The following is a 23039-nucleotide window of genomic DNA, read 5'->3' on the forward strand; positions in this document are numbered from 1 at the left end:
AAAAAAAGGACAAAGCTGGTTTGTTTGGGAAATGGACTGATCGAAAGAAAACTTGCCGAAGTGGAAAGGTGGCTTTTAGCATTCTGTGTTTCCAAATAATGAATTTGAACGCCAGGTTGGGTTATTAAAGCTTTCGGTATAATTTTAAATTAAATTTATAAATGAAATTGTCTTGTTACAAGCCACCTTACGCAACCGCGCTGCAGGGGTGAGGAGTGGGGAGAAACCAGAATGCTTCTGAAACTCCCACCTGTTGCTCTGAGCCCCACGCGCATGCTCATGCGTGGAGTGTATGCGCAGCGTAGCTGTCTGTTTGCTTCGGCCAGGGAGGGAGAAGGCTTTTCAGCACCGTCTCGTGTTAAAAGGCACTAGTTTTAAGTGCATAGCTCATAAATTCTGCTGACACCTTGGATTAACCTTACGTAGGTTTCCAGCTAACGAATTGTGATTGATTTCCATCTTCGCCGACAACGCCAATTGGTAATTTATCGAACAAATATTTGATAAGCTCCTATTAATTGTCACCCACAAGCGGACAGCTAACATGAATTGCACTTCACCGCAGCTTTAGAGATCGGTTTAGGCTGAGACCTTGCGCCTGCCTTAGGTTGCTGACCTCTTTATTTCAGAGCTCTGGAGACACCTAGTTTGAAAAATGTGATTCTGTTTTTGTGAGAACCTAGTGAACAAGAAAAGACTCTTGAGTGAAATGCAATGTCTTTCTTTTGTAATCAGTGCATTTGAAAATTCAAGCCAGCGTGTTCCTAGTAGATGGAAGCAAAATTAAGTTGTTTGTGGAAAACGCAGAGCCTTTCTTCCAGCACCCCCTGCTGTATGCAATAGCCCCGATTAACCCTCTCCCTTCTGCATGTTCCCATGTTACAGACTTGAGACTGTCCTCATTCCCATATGTAATAGACATCCAAAGAATTTCAATTGCTTTGTTGAACTTTTACTAATGATCTTGTTTTTATTTTCTCTCTTGTTTTTGGTTTTTCACCATTGATATTGTATTTAGAAGGTTTCAGGTGGGTGAAACCTCCTATTCCATGCGTAAGGTGCCTCGCTGAAGGGAGCTCGAGGCCTGGATCTAGGGCAGACACACAGCTCCTCCTCTTCCAGCAAGGAACGCGCCGCAAAGTCACATGATGACAAATATGGTAACGGGTTTGTAACTGCCACAGCAAAACCATTTGCCTCCATGCCTGAATCTTCTGTCTTGTGGCTTCAGAAACAGCTTAAAATAATTTTATTTACGAGCAAGTTATGTAAGAGAATGTTTTATACTATAGCCACAATTCTGTCAGATAAGTAAAAGTTAATTGATATTAAAATTATTAGAGATAATTTACTAGTAAAGCTTCTAACTCTTCTCGTTGTTCATTTTTTTCCTTTTTCTTCTTTGTTTGGATTGCAGCGTTCTGCTCTTCTGATGACGCGCGGTGACCCTGCAGTAGCGCAAAGGCTGCGCAGCGTTAACGCGCCGCGCGTGCGAATGACCCCTGTGAACGGTCGACTAGATGAGTAATCTGACTGACTGGCTCCCTCAGTCCTGTTCTGTAGCCTTTTTGGACAAAATTGGGTGTTGGCGTGCCTGGAGGCCAGCGAATCGCATTGAACACGCGCTCTCTGTGGGCCGGTCTAGTGGATTAGTGGATCTGGTTGGCCGTTTGCTGCGTGGGGCGCGCCCTCCGCAGCGCAGCAGTTCGCAGCGAGAGCGCAGCGCGCCGCTGTTAGGCCGCGCCGGCGACGTTTGCGCTCGCATTACAGGGACCTCAACCTCGGTGCAGTCCTGTCATGTGAGGTTTCGGCGGGGCGGCGGGTGGGGTGGGCATGGCGAGGCGGCCACGGCGAGGCGGCCACGATGCCGGCTCGGGCTTCTGTGTCCGACTTGGCGGAAAGCCGCGCTTCTCCCCGGTAGCACAGTTTTGAAGCTAGCGAGGATCCTGGCTGTAGGTCTATTTTTCTTTTTATTTTTTTAAGCGCCTACGGCGCCCGGTCTTCCCAGGCGGTCTCCCATCCCAGTACGAGCCAGGCCCGACCCTACTTAGCTTCCGAGACCGGACGGGATCGGGCGCGTGCAGGGCGGCGCGGCCGCAGACGGGTCGTGGCTGTTCAGAGCAGCTTTTCCCAGCCTGCGTTTCCCGGTATTCGAAGGAAAGCCGAGAGGAAGAGGCCCGCGGTCGGCCGAGTCCAGGGGACCCCGCGTGACCCCTTGACGGCCGAGGGAAGCCCGGGAGCGGAGAAGCCGGCGTCCCGTTTTCCCGATTATTTGGTCGCGAAGCCTCTTTTCCAGGGACGCCTGTTAACTCTGAGAACGCCCTTTGGGAAAAGGGGGTGGGCAAACGTGCCAGTCGGTGCCACCCTCTAGAGGTCACTCGAAAACATGGCAGGAGCCCTTGGGTGTCCAGACGAGGTCTAGAGAGGTCTAGCGCAGGGTCTGCAGGCAGCTCACGTCCCCACAGGTCCCGGTGGAGGGGTTGCTCAGCGGTTGGCAGAACTGAACATGGTGGTTTGCACTTGGGTTCTGGTGGCGCAGGCGCAGGAGCAGCCAGCTGTGGCAGCGCATTAGTTTTGGCGCAAGCGAGCCTATGCTGCAGGGTCACTTTTGGCTGGTCAGAGAAGGAATAATGATATCACCTTCTCCTCCCCCCCCCAATCTTCTTCTTTTCCCTTTACAAATTTTCCCTTTTCCCTTTATCTCCTTCCCCTCCCATTTTCTTTCATTAACCCCTCCCAAGGCATGTTATTTGAAAGCAATTGAGACGCAACCGAACTTTGCAGTAGCTTGGAGTAATCTTGGCTGTGTTTTCAATGCACAAGGGGAAATTTGGCTTGCAATTCATCACTTTGAAAAGGTTAGTCATTAAATTAATAACTGGTATTCACAAAGTGCTCATGCGTGCAGGGTGTTTTTACTAGAACTAAGTAATAGGCCTTTGCTTAACTGGTCACATAGTATCTCTGTTTCTCTGACACTGTTGCAGCATTTGCTTGATGGCCTATGAGATGGTAGTTTCCAGTTTTGCACTGAAAATGTGTTTGAGTAAATACAAATTCTTAAAACAGCAGCCTTACTGTAAAGAGGAAAGGCTTCTGGGTGAAAATGCTGATTCCAGCTGTGGGACAGGAAATGTACAGAATTAATCTGGAGTGCTTGTCACACCAGAAGGCAGGGAAGTTCGGATATATTGCTTCGATTGTGTCGAAAGGACTCAGGAGGCGACTGGAAGAGGCTCCCCTTGGCTAAAGATGGGACTGGAGCATCAGTAGGAATAATAACTGAAATGTGTTGAAACTCATCAAATAGTTTAAATCCATAAGTTCTTAATTATATTCAGTAGAAATTCATTGGTCACCTTTGGAAGATAAGCAACTCACTTTGAAAACTGGTAGTAAAGGGAAGAATAAAGTATACGACCCCCTTCCCTTGTATGAACCGGACCTCAGGTGACCCAGTAGTCGATAGGGAGAAGTTTCTTTTTATGGAAGTGTTTGTTCTAGCTAAGAAATGAAGAAGAAATGATAGAGTCAGATTTATCACCATTAATAGATTTAGGAATTTATCAGTGGCAGAAAAGAGACAATCATATGTTATGTATGTACCTTGTGATAGAAGTAAACAGTTCCACCAGGGCAGTAGCCTTGCAAAAAGAGAAAAGAACCCAAATCTGATTAAGCTTGTAGTTCTAATTTCTGATTTACAGGAAATAACACGGGAGGAACAAATATTTTGTCTAGTCCCTGAGATACAATTTGAAATGTTTTCTGATAGACTGATATGCCTGGGATCAGCCTCAAAATGACCTGGGAAGAGGGAGAGTTAGGTCAAATATAGACTAAGTAAGATCTAATATGATGCCGAAGCTGCATAATGCAGGCCTGGGTTTGTCATAGTCCTCTGCCTCTCTATGGGTTTGAAATTTTCCCTAATAATGAAAAGTTAAAAGTTTTTGGAGTGGACATCTATCACTGTAGACCATCTATGTTAAGTATATCGTGTTATCTTTACCATAGAGTTGCCATCAAAGTGAAGAGGCACATTCTACATGAATCTTTCATGTACTCAGTTCCTTACCACCTTCACCTTCTCAGGGGCTCAGTTAGGCTTTGCAGTAACTCCCCAGAGGGGTCCCCATCTCTCTTGCTCACTGGTTCTCCACTTCGGTTGCACCTGAGGTACTTCTAAGTGACAGGGATGTCCTGGACCCATGGCCAGAGGGTCGAATTTAACTGCCCTGTGATGGAGCCCAGGCACCTGTTAGGAGGGGAGTCTAAATATACTGCAGGGGTTGAGCATCACTGCTCCAGAGCCACCTGGTCATAGTTTAAGACAACTTTGAGATGAAATCGTTCAATGCTTAGTATCTCCTTGAAGTAATGTGTCGGAGTATACAGCTCAAATTACATGGCTTCCTAAGGTCTTCTGAGTATACATTTATTGCGGTAGAGATTTTTTCTTTTTCGGTTAGAGCTGGCTGCTGCTTCCTGCCGTTATTTTTTAGAAGAGTTAGGGCCAACCATTGGAAGTATTCAGTTCAATGAAATTGGAGTAGAGCCAATTTAAACTTTTCCCTTCAGGACACATTTTCTTCTTTACATGAGAAGTTATTTTGATAACGTTGAGATTTGTGGATAGTGAATAATGAGTAGGTACTAAAATAATTGGGTTTTAAAAATGAAAAATAAGAATTATATTAGAAAATTTAATCGGAGGTCTAAAATTATCTCAATAAAAAATTGTCATTGGGACATTAACCTGCAATCCTAACTTTAAGTAACTGTCTTGTAATTTTTAGGCTGTCACCCTTGACCCCAACTTTCTCGATGCTTATATCAACTTAGGAAATGTCTTGAAAGAGGCACGGATTTTTGACAGGTAAGAGAATGTTCTGTTTGATAAATTTTCTTGAGTCTTTGTTGTGCTGACCTTTGAGAGTTTAGACTGAAATTATGACAGTGGTCCATTGAAATAACATTTTCCTTTTCCAGTATGTTGCTTTGCCCTGACCACGTCTGCTGTTACCTTTTATTCATAGGTATCACTGCCTGATTTTATTGTTGGCGTTCGACAAAGCCATTGTCCTCACTCGGAGTTCAGTCGAAAGTTTCGTTATTGTAAAAATGTTGATGTGGTTATCTTTTAGACTAACTTATTCCTTTGATCCTATTCACAAAGCTAAGTAAATCCTGACTTTCAACTTTCTTTGTTGTTGTCAAAGGAAAGCCTATTTATTATGTGTGAATAGAAAACCTCTCAGTGTAAAAGTATTTTATTAAGGTGCAGTTTTGATTGGAGGTTTAGTATAGCATGACTTAATGGGAACTAATTACAATTAATTGATATACTTTGGTATAGCATAGCATGAATTAATTGTAACAAAGCATCCATTAAAAGTTAGTTGCATTTCGTGTGTGTGTGTTCTTTATTTACAGAGCTGTGGCAGCTTACCTTCGCGCTCTAAGCTTGAGTCCAAATCATGCAGTGGTGCACGGCAACCTGGCTTGTGTATACTATGAGCAAGGCCTGATAGATCTGGCCATAGACACCTACAGGCGAGCTATTGAACTGCAACCACATTTCCCTGACGCTTACTGCAACCTAGCCAATGCTCTCAAAGAGAAGGGCAGTGTAAGGACGTTTATTCCGTCTATTTCTTTGTTACCTGGCAGGATTAAAATAGTCTTTTTCTTGTACATACTGAGTTAAGTATCGAGGTGGTAAATTGTTTTCCTTTGGAGTTTTGGTTAAGAGGGAAAGTAACAGAAATACCTATTTTCGGGAACCTTACCAGCCAGTAGGCTTAACTAAGCAATCGTTAGAGTGACGTCACTGGTGGTTCTGGGCTCCCCCTGTACGGGCTGCGAATAGTTCGTTTTGTTTCCTAGGTTGCTGAAGCGGAAGACTGTTACAACACAGCTCTCCGGCTGTGTCCCACCCATGCGGACTCGCTGAATAACCTGGCCAACATCAAGCGAGAGCAGGGAAACATCGAGGAGGCGGTCCGCTTGTATCGTAAAGCGTTAGAAGTACGTTGGGGGCGGCGTGCCTGGGGCTTTCGTCTGTGGGGTAGTAGAGGGAGGGAGGCCGCTGAGTTCGCCGCATCACCCACCTGTTCGGTAGAAACAGTGGGCGACTCACTCGCTGGACCAGTAATTGAGTACCTAAGGTATGAGTGAGAACCTGCGCGACATTTAAGACTGGCCCTACATGCTGAGTTTGTTAGTCTATGGGTAGATGAGATCTGCACAGAAAAATCGCACAGTGAACTATAGTTCAAGAGAACTTAGCGGTAAATATACAAGTTCAGCCATAATGGTGGTTGGTAGGTGTGGTAGTTGAGGAGCAAGAGATTTCAGAAGGGAGGTGCCGCGCTGTCAGCATAAATGAAGATGAAGCGAGGTCTGCCTCGTTGTGTTTTGAAACAAGGAGAGGTGCAAGACGAAGGAACAGGTAGGATTGGAGCCACTCGGCTTTGACGCATGAGTAGGCTTGGAGAAGGCGGGGAGAAGCATAGGGATGTCAAGGTCCCCAAGTAAAGTCATCGTCGGAGGGCAGAAGTCATCACTGCCGTTCTAGCGGGTCTTCTGAACTCAGTCTTCTTGCCTACTAGGTCTTCCCAGAGTTCGCTGCTGCCCATTCGAACCTGGCGAGTGTGCTGCAGCAGCAGGGGAAACTGCAGGAAGCGCTCATGCACTATAAGGAGGCGATTCGGTGAGAGGCTCCCAGCCTTCTCTTCTTTTTAAAAATGATGTGTGATGTTTGGCACCTTTGGCACGGGCTAAATAAGAACAGTAAATTCGGCGTTACTGGGGGTTCGAGGTTTTGGTCCTAGATACATCCCACCTGTGTCCCGTCCTTTAGAATCAGTCCTACCTTTGCTGACGCCTATTCTAACATGGGAAACACTCTGAAGGAGATGCAGGATGTTCAGGGAGCCTTGCAGTGTTACACTCGTGCCATTCAGATTAACCCTGCGTTTGCAGATGCCCACAGCAATCTGGCTTCCATTCACAAGGTACTCCTGTTGATTACAATGTGTGCCTCTTAGCACCTACTGTTGAATTTTAGAAAAATTTTAACCATTCCACTCTATTTCTAGGATTCAGGGAATATTCCAGAAGCAATAGCTTCTTACCGCACTGCTCTGAAACTTAAACCTGATTTTCCTGATGCTTATTGTAACTTGGCTCATTGCCTGCAGGTAAAGAATAACAGGCCAGTAACTGGCTTTCAGTGTTGTAATCACCTTTGAATTGTTTTGTGCCATATTAATCAAAGCCTGCTTGGAGACTGTTTTTTAATAAGTTAACTGACTGACGTGACTTTAGGCCAAAGACACGTAAATGTTAAATGCCGGAATAGGGCTTTCTGTGTAACTTCTTCTTTGCCTCCTCTAGATTGTCTGTGATTGGACAGACTATGATGAGCGAATGAAGAAGTTGGTCAGTATCGTGGCTGACCAGCTAGAGAAGAATAGGTTGCCCTCTGTGCACCCTCACCATAGTATGCTCTATCCTCTTTCTCATGGCTTCAGGAAGGCTATTGCTGAGCGGCACGGGAACCTCTGCTTGGACAAGGTGCGAGTCCTTCAGTCTTTTTGTTACGAAGTAAGACACATACAGAAGCTACAGGAATCGAATGTGTTGCTTAGTGAGTTATCATAAGGCGAACACCACCCAAGTTGAGAAATGAAGCTTTGCCAGCTGCCCGGAAGCCCCTTCCTTCCATTGTGTCCTGTCTCGGTCAGAACCCAGTCCGTCCCAAAAGGTGGGATTCTTGACTGAAACAGGAGCAATAGACCGACGGTGTTTTCCTTCAGTATGAAAATGATGTTTGACGAAGTGTTCAGAATTTTATACTCACCTTTGCGAATTAGACCAGTATGTACTTGATCAAAGGTGGGAGTTTGCTCGGCAGAATCTATTGGAGCACTAGGTGTAGTTCCGTTTGTTTGGGCTTTTTCGATGCTTCCCTCCAGAATTTTCTGAACTGAAGGGTTCATCATGCTGTCTACACCACCTCCTTTCTACAAGTCTCAGATTTGCTCAGGCTGTTTCTGAGGGAACATGTCAAAGTATGAAGCACATTGTGTAAAACGCTAAGGTAGCGTTGAGCTGGCTCTGTGCATTAAATGAACTATTCTGGGCAAATCGTTCCCAACAGGTGTGAGGTGCAGGTTTGGTGGTGTGTTTTTAGTCTTTTTTCCTAGAAGAAAATTGATGTATAGACTCACCTTTACTAACAAGCATTGGATTCCATTGGTAGATCAACGTCCTTCACAAACCACTATATGAACACCCAAAGGACTTGAAGCTCAGTGATGGGCGACTGCGCGTCGGCTACGTGAGTTCTGACTTTGGGAATCACCCCACTTCGCACCTTATGCAGTCTATCCCGGGCATGCACAACCCTGACAAATTTGAGGTAAGCCTGGAGTTTCCCTAGAGCCACCGTTTCTTAATAGAACAAACCACACAAACCCACAGTGGTGCCTTTGTTGTCATCATTAGGTGTCAAGCCCAGTGACTTTTTGGGAAGGTTTGGGCCAAGGTTATTAAATAGGCTCTGTGTCGCCCTTCAGGTATTCTGTTACGCCCTGAGCCCAGATGATGGCACAAACTTCCGGGTGAAGGTGATGGCAGAAGCCAATCATTTCATTGATCTTTCACAGGTAGGTGAAATTCTTAACTTCCAACTTTTCTTTTTTTGAGCAAATCGTGACTAGAACTGTTGGTGTATAGCTTGTACTTTTCGTGACGAGTACGTAACTTCAGCTACTACATATGGGCAACTGCTTTGACCTTATTTCCATGATCATTTACATTTATGATTGACATGGATTTTGTTGAGGTTGCAGATGAAACTAGAAATATGGTGTATTTGTGCTTGGACATAAAACTTTTCTGGGGATTGAGCCAGCGCTTGTGACAGTAGATACTTAATATTAACTGTAAATAACTTGAACAAAATGGTAGCTTAGAAGAAGAATCGATAGGTCTATACACCTATTTATTTTCATGGGCCTCAGCCGTTGGTTATCTTTATTTCTATACTTGCTCTAGGAACATAAGTTTCATGATAAATTAAGATTGAAACGTGTTCACGGCCGCACCACCCTGAACGTGCCTGATCTCATCTCATCTCGGAAGCTAAGCAGGGTCAGGCCTGGTTAGATGGGAGACCACCTAGGAATACCAGGTGCTGTAGGCACAAAGGATCAAAACCCATGAGGGAATTAAGTTGCTGAGAGTGTAGACTAGAGTTTTTTTAATAGACGCTATTGGCCCCTTGGGGACTATTAGTGATATGCGAAGTATAGCAGAAGGATTGTGAGACTTATCATTTAATAAATAATATGTCCCAACGTCTTCCGCAATATAATTCTTGCTTCAGAAGTACACCTGCCTGTTTTCGATGTAGGGTTGGACTCTGTGGCCAAGAGGCCTATCGTCCCCCCACCTTGAGACCTTCAGGGACTCGGTGCTTGTTGATGGAGTACAGACTCCTCACACGGCCTTCCCAGCCTCTCTGTGTCTTTGCAGACCCTTGTCACCCACCAGGTTACCCTCATGTAAACCCCGTACCAAATGGAAATGACCTACTCACCTTTTTTTAAACCCACCACACAGTTTCCTCTGTTTTTTATCCATACTGTTCTCTACCAAGATTATATCCTGTCCAGCTCCTCAGACTCTCCTAGCCATCTTCGAAGGCCCATTTCAGACACCGACTCCTATGAAGCCTTGTTAGTCATTCAGTCTCGAAGGAAATTCTCCTTCCTCTGCACAGTTGGATTTTTGAACAGTGCAGGGTTTAAGGACGCCCACCGCCATGTAGTCGCAAATCCACATATAAATTCTGACTTCCCAGAAACTTAACTACTGACAGCCACTGTTGAGCGGGAGCCTACCGTTAGCATAAACAGTCAGTGAACACATGTCTTGTATGTCATATGTGTTACATATTGTATTCTTATAGTAAAGTAAGCTAGAGAAAAGAGAACCTTATTGAGAAAATCATAAGGAAGACAATACATTTATAACACTGCACCGTTTTAGCAATACCATGAAGTTAACATTGTCTCTTTACAAGATGAGTCATCTGTCGGCGCCTACGTGAGTATTATCTCACATGATGCAAAACACTGGACGTTCTCAGGAGGGACGGGGCTTTCTGGACAGTAATGTAATTCTTCAAAAGCGAAGTTACGAAACAACAGGAAAATAACATTATTAGTTTACTATTATGTCCTTCCCCCTCCCTCATTAAATACCCCCCCTCCACCCCTGACCTACGGACGTCGCCGTCTCTCCTTAAGAACCGGATCGCTGAAGGTGGGGTGTCTCCTCCCACGTGCTCGCGGCGCGCACCTGGGGTATGGTCCGTGGCTCTACCTGGGGCGCGAACCCAAGACCTTCTGCGTGCTACCTGCTGCACTGTGCAGCCACCACCTATTCGTTTACTGTTAACAAGCACTCACCTTAGGCCTGTGTAAGGGTAGGGGCTTCCATTCGAGTCTTGCATACAGTGTTCTTCGTTGGTGACTACATAGGCGGTGACGATGATGACACAGAAATGTCTCATTCCGTTCTTGGGATTTCCACGTGAAGACACACACGCATCCCAACAGCTAAGTTTATTGACTGTCTTGCGTAATGATTACTTGCTAGTGGAGACGGAGCACCATAAAGGCCGCCGCCTCGTCATCCTCACACAGAGTAGGCTGAGGAGGGGGAGGGCTGGTCTCGCCATCTCGGGGACAGAGGCAGGGCAGGCATGCCAGTCCGTGTAACTCTTCAGAAATACATTGCCGTGTCTATTGGACCCTTTTGCTCTTTCATTTCTCTGAAAATGGAAGACGGTCCCACTCCTTCCCCCACCGTGTGCTGTGGGTCCAGTGCCCGCGTCACAGAGGGAGGGCCCTGCTGTCCCTGTGTCCGCCTAGTCTCCAGCACTGCTGCCTCCACGAATCTCCCTTGTCGCCTGGCGCTGGTTCGGGTGCGCTCACCTCCATGGAGTCCTCTGTAACCTCCTCGAGCATGGTGTCACTAGCTCTTGAATTTCTCCAAGATCTGTATCTTAAAACCCTTCTCCCCCCAGAGATCTTTCTTGTCACATCCACATCTCCTTCATGGTTTTCTTGATCAGCACATTGCAAACCCTCTGAAGTCAGGCACAGCGTCTGGATAGTTTCCTCCATCAGGAGCTTGTCATTGGGGCTCAGTGGCTTTCACAGCTTTGATAAACGAGGATGGCATCTTCAGTGGTGTCATCCTTTCAGGCTTCTGTGACATTCTCTCTTGGGGTTCCCTTCCATGCCGTTGACGTCCGTGGTGTCCCTCATAGTGTCGACAGTCCTTTCTGTGGGGAGTGTGCCTGATGAGCCTATAAGGTCCTGACAACCCCTGACCCAGAGGCCAATTAGGGATGTTGCGTCTAGGGCAAGTAGTCCATTTTGACACCTTCGCCGTAGAACCCATGGGGTTCTGGGTGGCCAGGGGCGTCATGCAGTTTCAAAGGAGCTTAAAAGGGCAACCCCTCCCTCGCAAGGTGCTTCCTGACCTCAGGGACAAAGCAGCAATGGAACCGATGCAGAAAGAGGGCGCTTGTTTTTTGTGTCTCGGCCTTCTCGTACATTCCAAAGACCGGCAGCTGGCGTTCATGCCCTCTCCCAGGCTCTGGGGACAGCAGCTTCGTAGACGACGGCCGTCCTGATCGCAAACCCGCCTGCGATGCCAAAAGCGGAGTTAACCTGTCCTTTCCTGCCTCAGATCCCAGCGCTCCCTTCTCTTCCTTACTAATAAATGTCCTTTGTGCCACTTTCCCCCCAGAATAGGCCACTTGTGTCTGATTTAAAAACCTGTTCAGCCAGACACTCTTATCTCTCAGTGATTTTCTTAGTGGCGTCTGGGAACTCGTCTGCTGCCTCTTGGTTGGCAGAAGCTGCTTCTCCTGTTCGCCTGACATTTTTAAAGCCGAACCGCTTTCTAAAATTATCAAACCATCCTTTGCTAGCGTTAAATTCTCTAACCTCAGATCCTTCACCTTCCTTTTTTTTGCTTTAAGCTGTCACACAATGACTCGGCATTTTCTCGAATCATATTAGTCTATAGGCATGTCTTTCTTACAGTAATCTGGCATTTTCAATACGAGATAAGAAGGCATTTCACAAGAAATGCAAGTTTTCTGAGCCCGCTGGCATAGCTGCAGAGACGGCGTCACAAATTTCGTCTTCCTCTCTTATAATGGTCCTGCCACTGGATTCATTTATCTTGAAAGGGCGGGCAGTGCCGCTGCACACGTCACTCACTCTCTGCGACGTATCCAGCAACTGAGCTTTTATTTTTCTTGTAACGTCATGACTTTTCTTTGCTTCTTGGGAGCACGTCCAGCATCACTAGTGGCACCTACTTACAGGCCAGGGTGTTATTCAAGGTTTATGGTATTGCACTAAACACAGTGGAAAACACACAAACTTTGGGATCGCTTGTGACTGCGCTATGCATTTCACTGGAGAAATAAACTCACCTGGAGACGACTGGTCTCTTGCCGCTGAAGCGCTTGCTGGCAGCAGCAGGTGGCTGTGAAGTTACAGTAATGTCACAGTTAATTTCATGGTTCAGTACTGCATCTTGGTGTTTGTTTACATTTTTCTTGACTGCAAATGAAGTCCTGTATGGTCTCTCTGTGCGCGTGTGTTATTTTTAAATCAGTTTTAACGTTTAATAATAGATTTATAAATGATAAAGTGAATTAATATCTGTATTTCCTGAGTTCATGGCATAACTCACTTTTTCTTAATTCTTTCAGTAGGTCTAGGTTATGTGATTTGTCTGCAAATTTTTTCAGTGTCACAGATCTCCAAAAATTTTTCCAATTTATTGGGGGAAAAAAGTGTATGAGTGGACCTGTGTAGTCCAAGCCTGGGTTGTTTAGGGGTCAGATCTACCCCGTTTCTGTGATGCTTCGGAGCCATGATGATGATCCTTAACTAGATTTTTTACCCTACGTTATAATTTGTATTTTGCATCTGGGAATCTGAATTCTGTTTAATACCATAAAATCAAATTGGATTAGTCTGAGACTCTACGTAACGAGTTCTTATTTTTTATTCTGTAGATTCCATGCAATGGAAAAGCAGCTGATCGCATCCATCAGGATGGTATACACATTCTGATAAACATGAATGGTTATACCAAGGGTGCTCGAAACGAGCTCTTTGCTCTCAGGCCGGCTCCTATTCAGGTAAAGAAATTAATAGTAATTGCTCCCAGTGTTTACTGGTTGTGTTTTTCTCCTTTTTTTTTTGTTTTTGGTCTGTTTGCCTGGCATCGAGGGCAGATGCGCATGATGTAAGAAAAGTAGTTCTTGAAATGTACAGGGATAAAATTTTGAGTGTGGAACACAGCACCCACAGGTACATGTATGTGGAGAAATGCAATTCATAGGTATAAATAGTTGTCTTGTAAATTGGGAAAATATTTTAGTGCTTAGAAGTTGTATCTAAAGTACTACTGGATTGCTCTTGACAGCCAAAGTCAGTCTTCCTTGTTTTACTTATTTTTAGTTTTGGACCCTTTGGTTGAGGGTTCTTAGTCGGTTTTGGTCTGATTTCTCTCTCAGGCGATGTGGCTGGGGTACCCTGGGACAAGTGGTGCGCTCTTCATGGATTACATCATCACTGATCAGGAAACCTCACCTGCTGAGGTCGCCGAGCAGTACTCCGAGAAGCTGGCTTATATGCCCCATACTTTCTTTATTGGGGATCATGCAAATATGTTCCCTCACCTGAAGGTAGGTAGAAAAACAGTGCTATGGGGAATCGCAAAGAACTGCAGTCATTTAGTTTCTTGCTGTTGTCTCTGCGCATCCAACAAGACGTGTCTGAAACTGTTTTTCCATTAGAAAAAAGCAGTCATCGATTTTAAGTCCAATGGACACATTTACGACAATCGGATTGTTCTGAATGGCATCGACCTCAAAGCATTCCTTGATAGTCTACCAGATGTGAAAATCGTCAAGGTCAGAGCCTGCTTAATATTGTCAAATGAAGTCAAGTCATCTGCATCTGGGGTCTTCTTCCTAATATGCATTTTGTGTCCTTTTTTTTAAGATGAAATGTCCTGATGGAGGAGACAATGCAGACAGCAGTAACACCGCTCTGAACATGCCAGTCATTCCGATGAACACCATTGCAGAAGCGGTTATCGAAATGATTAACAGAGGACAGATTCAGATAACAATTAACGGATTCAGTATTAGCAATGGGCTGGCCACTACCCAGGTGAGAAGAGAATGATAGAGCATAACATGTACCAACAAGAGGCATTTATCTTTATTAAATCTCATAATAACTCTAGGAGGCAAGCATCGTTATTCCGTTATAGACTAGGAAATGAGTTCAGTGGAAATTGACATCTCACATAGGTTTGTCTGATTGTAAAGGTCTCCTGGCTTCAGCCCAGCAGGTGACTTAGTGGGAGTCCACTATGTCAATGCTTTGTCATTCCCTGCCTGTGGCTTTACTTTTAGTGGTGGTGAACTCGCTCCTGTAACTAAATTATCCTTTTCCTAGTTAAATCGTACTCATCTTTAAGATTCTTGGTCCAGAGAGCTCCTTCGGGGATCTGTGCCTCTCTTTATCCCTGTGTGTCTCCAGATAAATATCCAGAAGTAGAATTGCTGGGTCATAAGGTCGTTCTAGTTTTAATATTTTGAGGAACCTCCAGACTGTTTTCTGTAGTGGCTGCACCAGTTTGCCATCCCACCAGCAGTGCACGAGGGTTCCCTTCTCTCTACATCCTTGCTACCACTTGTCATTTGGCGATTTATTGATGACGGCCATCCTGACAGGTGCAAGGTGGTATCACATTGTGGTTTTGCTTTACATTTCTGTGATGCTGCTGTGTAGTGTGACTTCTGTAACATTTGGGATATATCTTTCCATCCCACACAACACATCATTTCCTGGTTTTGTATTTGCCACTGAGTTGAATTACTTTAGGGCCTGTGTCTTAGCCTCAGTAATCTAGTATGTGCCCAATAAATATATATTGCATGCTCGAATACATAAGTATGTAGCTCTGTCAAGAGATCATAAGGCAAAGATGTCTGACCTCTTAGGATTAACAGTTTATACAATGGGTGCTTCAAGTGAACTCTGCTGTCAGGCCAGCTCCTTAGGAGGAGGTAAAGGAATTGATAATAATTGCTCATAATGTATACTGGGCTAAAAAGACTAATGTGTGTTTTCCCCTCTGATTAACTGGCATTTGAAACAATAAGGCAGACATGCATAAGTTAAACAAAAATGTAGTTCATGAAATGCATAGGAATTTGAGTGTAGACAGACCCCAATGCCCTTATGTATGAAGAGTCCATACACACCTGGATAGTTAAATAACAGTGTAAGGCAGTACCCAGATGTGTGGGAATTGAAAGATTAGACTATAATTGTGCACACAGACGCTCAGAAATCAGGATGATCAGTGTGGGGAGAGAAAGTCTTAGTAGAGATTATTTGGAGGAATGAATTGACTTTTGAAGGGTGAACACATTTTAGAAAAGGACATCGCATTCATGAATAAAAGAGTGAGTGAAAGCTTGTTGAATTGATACTGTTTTGAAGAGAGCATTTTGGCTAGAGTGAGAGGTTTCATAATGCAACACCCCCAAATTTAAGGTGATGCTATAGCATTGTTCTTTTTAACTTAAAATGTCATGGATATTTTCTCCTAGTTCAGCGATGTAATTGATAATGGTCATACCATTTTGCATCTTAAGGATTCCTTACTGATTAAAAAATACTGGACTATGCCGACTTTACAATCATCATGTTTTCTTTCTTGTTCTAGATCAACAATAAGGCTGCCACTGGAGAAGAGGTGCCCCGTACCATTATTGTAACCACACGTTCTCAGTACGGGTTACCAGAAGATGCCATTGTGTACTGTAACTTTAATCAGTTATATAAAATTGACCCTTCTACTTTGCAGATGTGGGCAAATGTGAGTATGTGCACAGGCCGTCTTATGGAGGCTCCCCCACTCCCATTTGGGAGCCGCCGTGCCGATTTCCTCCTTTTTTTTTTTCTTTTTTTTTCAGTTCATTTATTTTTCAATTACAGTTGACATACAATATCATATTAGTTTCAGGCGTCCAACAGTGATTAGATAAATATAAACACACCTTACGAAATGACTGCCCTGATCTAGTACCCATTTGACACTGTATGTAGTTATGACAATATTATTGACTGTATTCCCTACGCTGTACTTCACATCCCAGTGACTGTTTAGTGACTACCAATTTGTACTTCTTAATCCCTTTAACTTTTTCACCCAGTCCCCCTCCTATCTGGCCATCACCACTTTGTTCTCTATATCTGTGAGTCTGTTTTTGTTTTCTTCATTTTGTTCTTTAGGTTCCACCTAGACGTGAAATCATATGGTGTTTGTCTTTCTCTGTCTGACTTATTTCACTAAGCATAATACCCTCTAGGTCCATCCATGTTGTCCCTAATGGCAAGATTTCGTTCTTTTTTTATGGCTGAGTAATATTCCATTATATATTACATCTTTATTGAATTGTTTATCAATGAACAGTTAGATTGCTTCCATAGCTCAGCTGTTATAAATAATAGGGATGCATATATCTTTACAAATTAATATTTTGGATTTTTTTTTCAAATAAATACCCAGAAGTGGAATTTCTGGGTCATAAGGTAGTTTTATTTTTTTGAGGAACTTCCATACTGTTTTCGATAGTGGCTGCATCAGTTTGCCATCCCACCCACAGTGCACGAGTTCTTTCTATATAGGATCGCGTCTTCTGCAGATGATGACAGTTTTCCTCCTTCCTTTCCAATTTAGAAGTCTTTATTTCTTTTTTCTTGTCCGATTACTGAGGCTAGGACTTCCAATACTATGTTGAATAAAAGTGGTGAAACTGGACATCCTTGTCTTGTTCCTGAACTTACTTACAAAGCTTTCAGCTTTTCATTGTTAAGTATGGGATTAGGTGTGGGTTTGTCATATAAGGCCTTTATTACATAGAGGTATGTTCCCCCATCCCTGCTTTGCTGAGAGTTTTTTTTTTATTATAAATGCATGTTGGATTTTGTAAAATGCTTTATTCTGAATCTTGTTGATATGATGTGATTTTTATCCTTTGTTTTGTTTACATGGTGTATCACATTAATTGATTTGTGGATATTAAACCAACCTTGCAACCCACTTGATCATGGGTTATGATCTTTTTATTATTTTATAATTTTTAAAAATTTATTAGGTGATATTGGTTAATAAAATCAAATAGATTTCAAGTGTATAATTCAATAATATGTCATATGTATGTTGCATTGTATATTCACCACCCTAAGTTAAATTTCCTTTTGCCACCAAAAATTTGAACCCCCTCTGCTGACGCCTATCTACCTCCCCCCTTCCCTCTGGTAACCACAAATCCAGTGTCCTTGCCCATAAGTCTCTGATTGTTAAGTGGTTACTTTTAATTTTATATCCCATATGTTAGTGAAATCATATGGTTCTCAACTTCTGACTTATTTCACTTAGCATGATAATCTCAAGGTCCATGTTGCAAATGGCAGTATTTCATCTTTGCTTACGGCTGAGTAACATACCATTGCATATATGGACCACATCTTTATTCAGTCACATATCAATGGGTATTTTGATCGTTTCCGTGTCTTGGCTGCTGTGAACAAATGCTGCTATGAACATCGGGGTGCATATAAAGTTGCGGATAAATGTTTTCAAGTTTTTTTGGGTAAATACCCAGAAGAAGGATTGCTGGGTCATATGGTAATTTTATTCTTAATTTTTTGAGGAACCTCCATATTGTTTTCCATAGTGTCTGTACCCGTTTACATTCCCACCAGCAGTGTATGAGGGCTCCTTTTCCCCCACAACATCTCCAACACTTGTTATGACTTATCCTGTTGATGACAGACATTCTTAGAGGTGTGAGGTGGTATTTCATTGTGTTTTTGATTTGCATTTCCCCCATAGCTAGTGAAGCTGAGCATCTTTTCATGTCCATTGGCCATTTATCTTGGGAGAAGTGTCTGTTCAGGTCTTCTGCCTCTTTTTATTTTTTATCTACAAAACTTGAGAAGTGAATTTATTAATCCTCACAACATCCTCTGTATTATTATCACCACATAATAAATATGGAGTAAGGGGTCGAAAGGTTAAATTAGCTTTCTCCCCCCTATCTGCAGGGAACTTGGTATTACTTTTGAATTAGAATGGAGTTGTCTGTGTTCTTTGGCTTTAAGTTTATGTCCCTTTTGCCCAAATTTATCCATTTGTGGATTTTTTTTGATAGAGGATTCTTGCAGAGTCAGTTTTGAGATTAAAGTCCAAATAAAGTCATCCTCTTGTCCAGTCCATTTTGGAAAATGCAGGGTCTGTGTGCTGTTTCTTGATGGCAGAAATCTCTGCAAATTAAAACTGGTTTTACCACTTTTACCTCCCTCTTTTCCTCCCTAACCCGGCTCCATCTCCTACTGCTATCTAAATTCTTTTTTATTTTAAAAATTTTACTTTGAAGTGTTTTGAACAAATAAAAATGTACAAAGAATATTACACTGAGCTCTCATATCCCTACCACCTTGCTTTAGAAATAAAATATTAACCAGTATAAACAGAAACCCCCAGGATCTTTGCCCTTACCTAGTCAAACACCACCCTTCTCCTAAGTGTGACAATGATCATTCCCATGTCCCATGTCTTCCTTTACATTTACTACACATACATGTCTCTAAGCAATATGATTATGTCGAATGTTTTAAAACTTTGTATGACTGGCATGATAAGGTTTATATCTTTCTGAAATTTGCTTTTTCTTTTCTTGTGTGATATTATATTTAGGTGATGTGCCCTTGATATGTGTGGCTCTAGTTCATTTTTTTTAACAGTAAGGCATATATATGTGTGTATACACACACACACACACACACACACACACACACACCTATTCCAGTGTGTTCACCTCTCATAGATTTTTTTTTGGTCACCACATATTCGACCCCCTTTACTCCTTCTTCCTCCCCAATCCTCCCACCCCTCTGCCCATTTTTTAATTGGACTGTTTTTCTATTGTGGAGTTGTATGAGTTCTTTATATATTTTAGAAATTAGGCCCTATTGGAGGCATTGTTTGCAAATATCTTCTCCCGTTCAGATGGTTACCTCTTTGCCTTGTTGATGCTTTCTCTTCTGTGCAAAAGCTTCTGAGTTTCATGTAGTCCCATTCGTTTCTTTTTACTTCTCTTGTCTTTGAGGTCAAATTCATAAAATCCTCTCTAAATCTGAGGTCGATGAGTTTAGCACCTATGTTTTCTTGTACGCAATTTATTGTTTTAGGTCTTATATTCAGGTCTTTGATCCATTTGGAGTTAAGTTTGGCATATGGTGAAGGACAGCAGTCTAGTTTCATTCTTTTGCATGTGGCTTCCCATCGGGGGTTACAGTGCAAGCTGAGACCAGTCTCTTGTGTTGGGCTTCAGGCCGGTTGGCAGGAGCTGTACTGTACGCCGAGGCCAGCCGCTGCTTGCGGACCTCGGAGAGTGTCACGCAAGCTGAGGGCAGCCACCCCTTGTGTGGTGTTTGGTCCTTCGAGTGAGTCTGCAGCATCAGCTGGGAGAGACTCAGGCCTGGCACAGCCAGTGGGCTGGGGCAGCATGTCTGGGAGTCACCAGGGCGGGGTGGATGGTGTCATGTCGGTGGAGAGCAGGGATTTGGTACCTGCCTCTGCTGCCTGCAGCGTGGGAGGAGAGCTCCACAAAGGAACAGTTGTGCCCGCCAGCACTTCCCTCCCCAGGGAGAGTTGCCCCCACCCCTACACCTCCAGCCCTCTTCCCGAAGAAATTTAATTCCTCTCCCTACAGCTCTGGTGCTTTTCAAGCTGCTGCTCCTGTGCTGGAGCTCGGAGTGATCAGTGTGTTCTCTGGCCCTTTAAGAGCAGCGTTGCATGGGCTCCCATGGCCCTTTGTGTCTCTGGACACAATCCCCACTGCTTTTCACAGCCAGATGTTCTCAGGACCCCTCCTCTCAGCACTGGTGCCTAGGGCTGGGGAGCCTGGCGAGGGCTGGGACCCCTCGCTTCTCCGGGGGACCTTTGCAGCTGAGATATCCCTCCCGATTTTTAACCGCCACACATGGCTGTGGGGCCAGCTCATTCTGCTTTTCCTTTTCTCCTGCCAGGCTTCAGGTGGCTGCTTCTGTGTCCTTAGTTGTAGGGCTTCTGCTCAGCTAGACTTTAGGTGGTTCTCAGCGATGGTGGTTCTGTAGTTTGGTTGAAATTTTGATGTGGTCATGAGAAGAGGAAATCTCAGAGTTTACCTACTCTGCCATCTTGACTGGAAGTCTGTTGTGCTCATTTTGAATCTCCAAAAGAGTTACAGCTTTTTCAGCCATTATTGATGTCCTTCCAGTGTCTAAATATCACCTGGTGAACCTTTTAAATTTATGTATTCAAAAGGAGAGAGATCAGCAAATTTTTTCTTAAAGGCCAGACGGCAAATCTTTATAGTTTTGCGGTCCACACTCTCTGTGACACCTACTGAACTCTGCCCATTGTAGCAGGAAAACATTGTCGACATAGTATAAATGAACGAGTGTAGTTGTGTTCCAGTAAAATTTGATTTGCAAAAACTGACAACATTCCAGATTTGGCTCACAGGCTGTAGTGTGCCAGCCCATGGTCTAAGCTGATAGCAAAAGCTGTCATGCACATCCACCCATGTTAAACATTCTTGAGATATTGTACAATTAAAACCAGGAATGAATGTCTGCGGCCACACCAGCCTGAACAAGCCCGATCTCGTCTGATCTCAGAAGCTAAGCAGGGTCAGGCCTGGTTGGTGCTTGGATGTGAGACCACCTAGCAAGACCAGGTCCTGTAGGCATAAAAGAAAAAAAGAAGGGATTGTAAGCTGACAAGGTCCTTGCAATATGTGAGGTCAACCAAGGGTTGCCTTGCCTAAAATAAATAAATAAATAAATAGAAATAAATAAAACCCAGGAATGAATCGATTCATGCCATGACCTTTCAGTCATCAGACCAGTTTGCATAAGCAGGGCCTCTGAGCATTTTAAACTTTGCTATCCGTAATTTGTTCTTATTCCATAGAACTCAAATGGAGATAATTCCTGGTAGCTTTTTTGATTAATGTCAATTTTTTCTTTAGGACGGGAGGGTGGAGGGTTAGAGGAAACAGATGAGTATAAGTTTACTGTCCCTTAATCTTCACTTTCGAGTGTTCAAAAAAATTAGAAAACCAAAAGCTTTGTCATAAGTTTGTGGCAAATTTGTCAGCAAAACTAACTGAACTACACAATTTCTGTTCTGTTTAGTATGAATATTCCTACGTTTAAATGCAGAGATACTAATGTGTTTGTTTACAGGGAGTTGCCCTGAGGGAGTTAGGTAATGTATATGTACTGTACAACTATTTAACAACCTGAAATACTCTGAATTCTGAAATTCGTCTGTTCCCCTGCCTTTCACAGAAGGGACGATGAATTTGTATGGTACATGGAGTAGCTGTAGATCGAAATCTGTGGTTGGCAAACTGGCCCATCCACTGTCTGGTTTTGTAAATAAAATTTTATTGACATAACCACACCTACCTGTTTACATACTGTCTATGGCTGCTTTCCAGTGACAAGGGAAAATTGAGCAGTTATGACAGAGTCTGTGTTCTGTGGTCCTTTACAAAAAAAAAATCTGACACCTTATCTAGATTAGGCAAATAAAGTTAGGCAAGTGTGACCTAACTATTTGATGTTCATGGTGGGGGAATTAAAATTTGAAATGGAAAATTCCTACTTCCTCGACAAAACTACTGCCAGTATCAGCTCCCACAGGATGTAGCTGCCTCAGATTTTGTCAATTAGTAACTTGTTTCATAGCTTCTTATATCAGTCTCCTCTTTCTTTTAAATCTCGTTGGGGACAGCTTAGCAGAACAGGAACTAGCAATCAGTTGATCTAATTTATCCATGTGAAGGAAAGACTTAAGTTCACAGTAGGCCACTGTCTGGGTGAAAAGAAGAGAGTGTGGTAGAATATTAGAGATCTGTAGCAACCTTCCTGGAGAAGGCAGAGCTGCTATTAGTAATTACTCTTATTCTTCCTGTTTTAGATCCTGAAGCGGGTTCCTAATAGTGTGCTGTGGTTGTTGCGTTTCCCAGCAGTAGGAGAACCCAACATTCAGCAGTACGCCCAGAACATGGGCCTTCCCCAGAACCGTATCATTTTCTCACCCGTTGCTCCTAAGGAGGAGCATGTCAGGAGAGGCCAGCTGGCTGACGTCTGCCTGGACACGCCGCTCTGTAATGGGCATACCACAGGGATGGATGTCCTCTGGGCAGGGACGCCCATGGTGACTATGCCAGGTAAGTCGTTGATAAATCTTTGGGGAAGACCCTTCCAGGTGAAGCTGTGTATACTAGAAGCCACATTTAGGGCAGGGTGATAGAAAACGAGACTTGTTCAAGTCTGAGCACCAGGCTGCATTCTCCCCATCCGCATTGTGTGGCTGCTCAACATAAATAACAGTAATGACCACGTGCTGTTTGCATTCTCAGTTGTGCAATTGTTCTTTCTTATTACAGGAGAGACTCTTGCTTCTCGCGTTGCTGCTTCCCAGCTCACTTGTTTAGGTTGTCTTGAGCTTATTGCTAAAAGTAGACAAGAATATGAAGACATAGCTGTGAAACTTGGAACCGATCTAGAATAGTAAGTAAACTTTTTCATGGACAAATCATATGGTAAAGTGAAGAGAATCAGGGATATTTAGAAAGAATATAGGTGTTATGAAATGGAATAGTAAAATATGGGATTGTATGATCTCTGGATGGGATAAGATCGCTCTAAACTTTAATGAATGAAGCAATTGATAGGTAAAGAGTAAATGACTGAATTTAAAAGTAAGTCAAAAATTAAAAGGCAAATCAAAAAATCTTTTTAAAAATGTCAAATATTAATAACCTTGCTGTATAAAGACTG

General features: G+C 43.5%; 1 protein-coding gene and 1 pseudogene across 2 annotated transcripts in view; one reads left to right on the forward strand and one right to left on the reverse strand.

Annotated features, from left to right (window-relative positions):
* OGT (O-linked N-acetylglucosamine (GlcNAc) transferase) overlaps positions 1-23039 on the forward strand; it is a 38891-nt gene that overhangs the window by 10848 nt on the left and 5004 nt on the right. For both annotated transcript variants that reach the window (XM_016151059.2, XM_016151069.2), the window contains exons 5-21: positions 2742-2858; positions 4800-4879; positions 5437-5632; positions 5890-6030; positions 6615-6715; positions 6866-7019; positions 7104-7205; positions 7402-7581; positions 8270-8428; positions 8586-8675; positions 13124-13249; positions 13628-13798; positions 13910-14026; positions 14118-14288; positions 15859-16011; positions 22174-22426; positions 22646-22769. In XM_016151059.2, coding sequence (XP_016006545.1) covers positions 2742-2858; positions 4800-4879; positions 5437-5632; positions 5890-6030; positions 6615-6715; positions 6866-7019; positions 7104-7205; positions 7402-7581; positions 8270-8428; positions 8586-8675; positions 13124-13249; positions 13628-13798; positions 13910-14026; positions 14118-14288; positions 15859-16011; positions 22174-22426; positions 22646-22769 — 2435 coding nt within the window. The remainder of the gene's footprint in view (positions 1-2741; positions 2859-4799; positions 4880-5436; positions 5633-5889; positions 6031-6614; positions 6716-6865; positions 7020-7103; positions 7206-7401; positions 7582-8269; positions 8429-8585; positions 8676-13123; positions 13250-13627; positions 13799-13909; positions 14027-14117; positions 14289-15858; positions 16012-22173; positions 22427-22645; positions 22770-23039) is intronic.
* LOC118608210 lies at positions 1984-2102 on the reverse strand (annotated as a pseudogene).

The sequence above is a fragment of the Rousettus aegyptiacus genome, unplaced genomic scaffold (assembly GCF_014176215.1).
Source record: "Rousettus aegyptiacus isolate mRouAeg1 unplaced genomic scaffold, mRouAeg1.p scaffold_m13_p_9, whole genome shotgun sequence".
NCBI classification, from domain to species: Eukaryota; Metazoa; Chordata; class Mammalia; order Chiroptera; family Pteropodidae; genus Rousettus; species Rousettus aegyptiacus.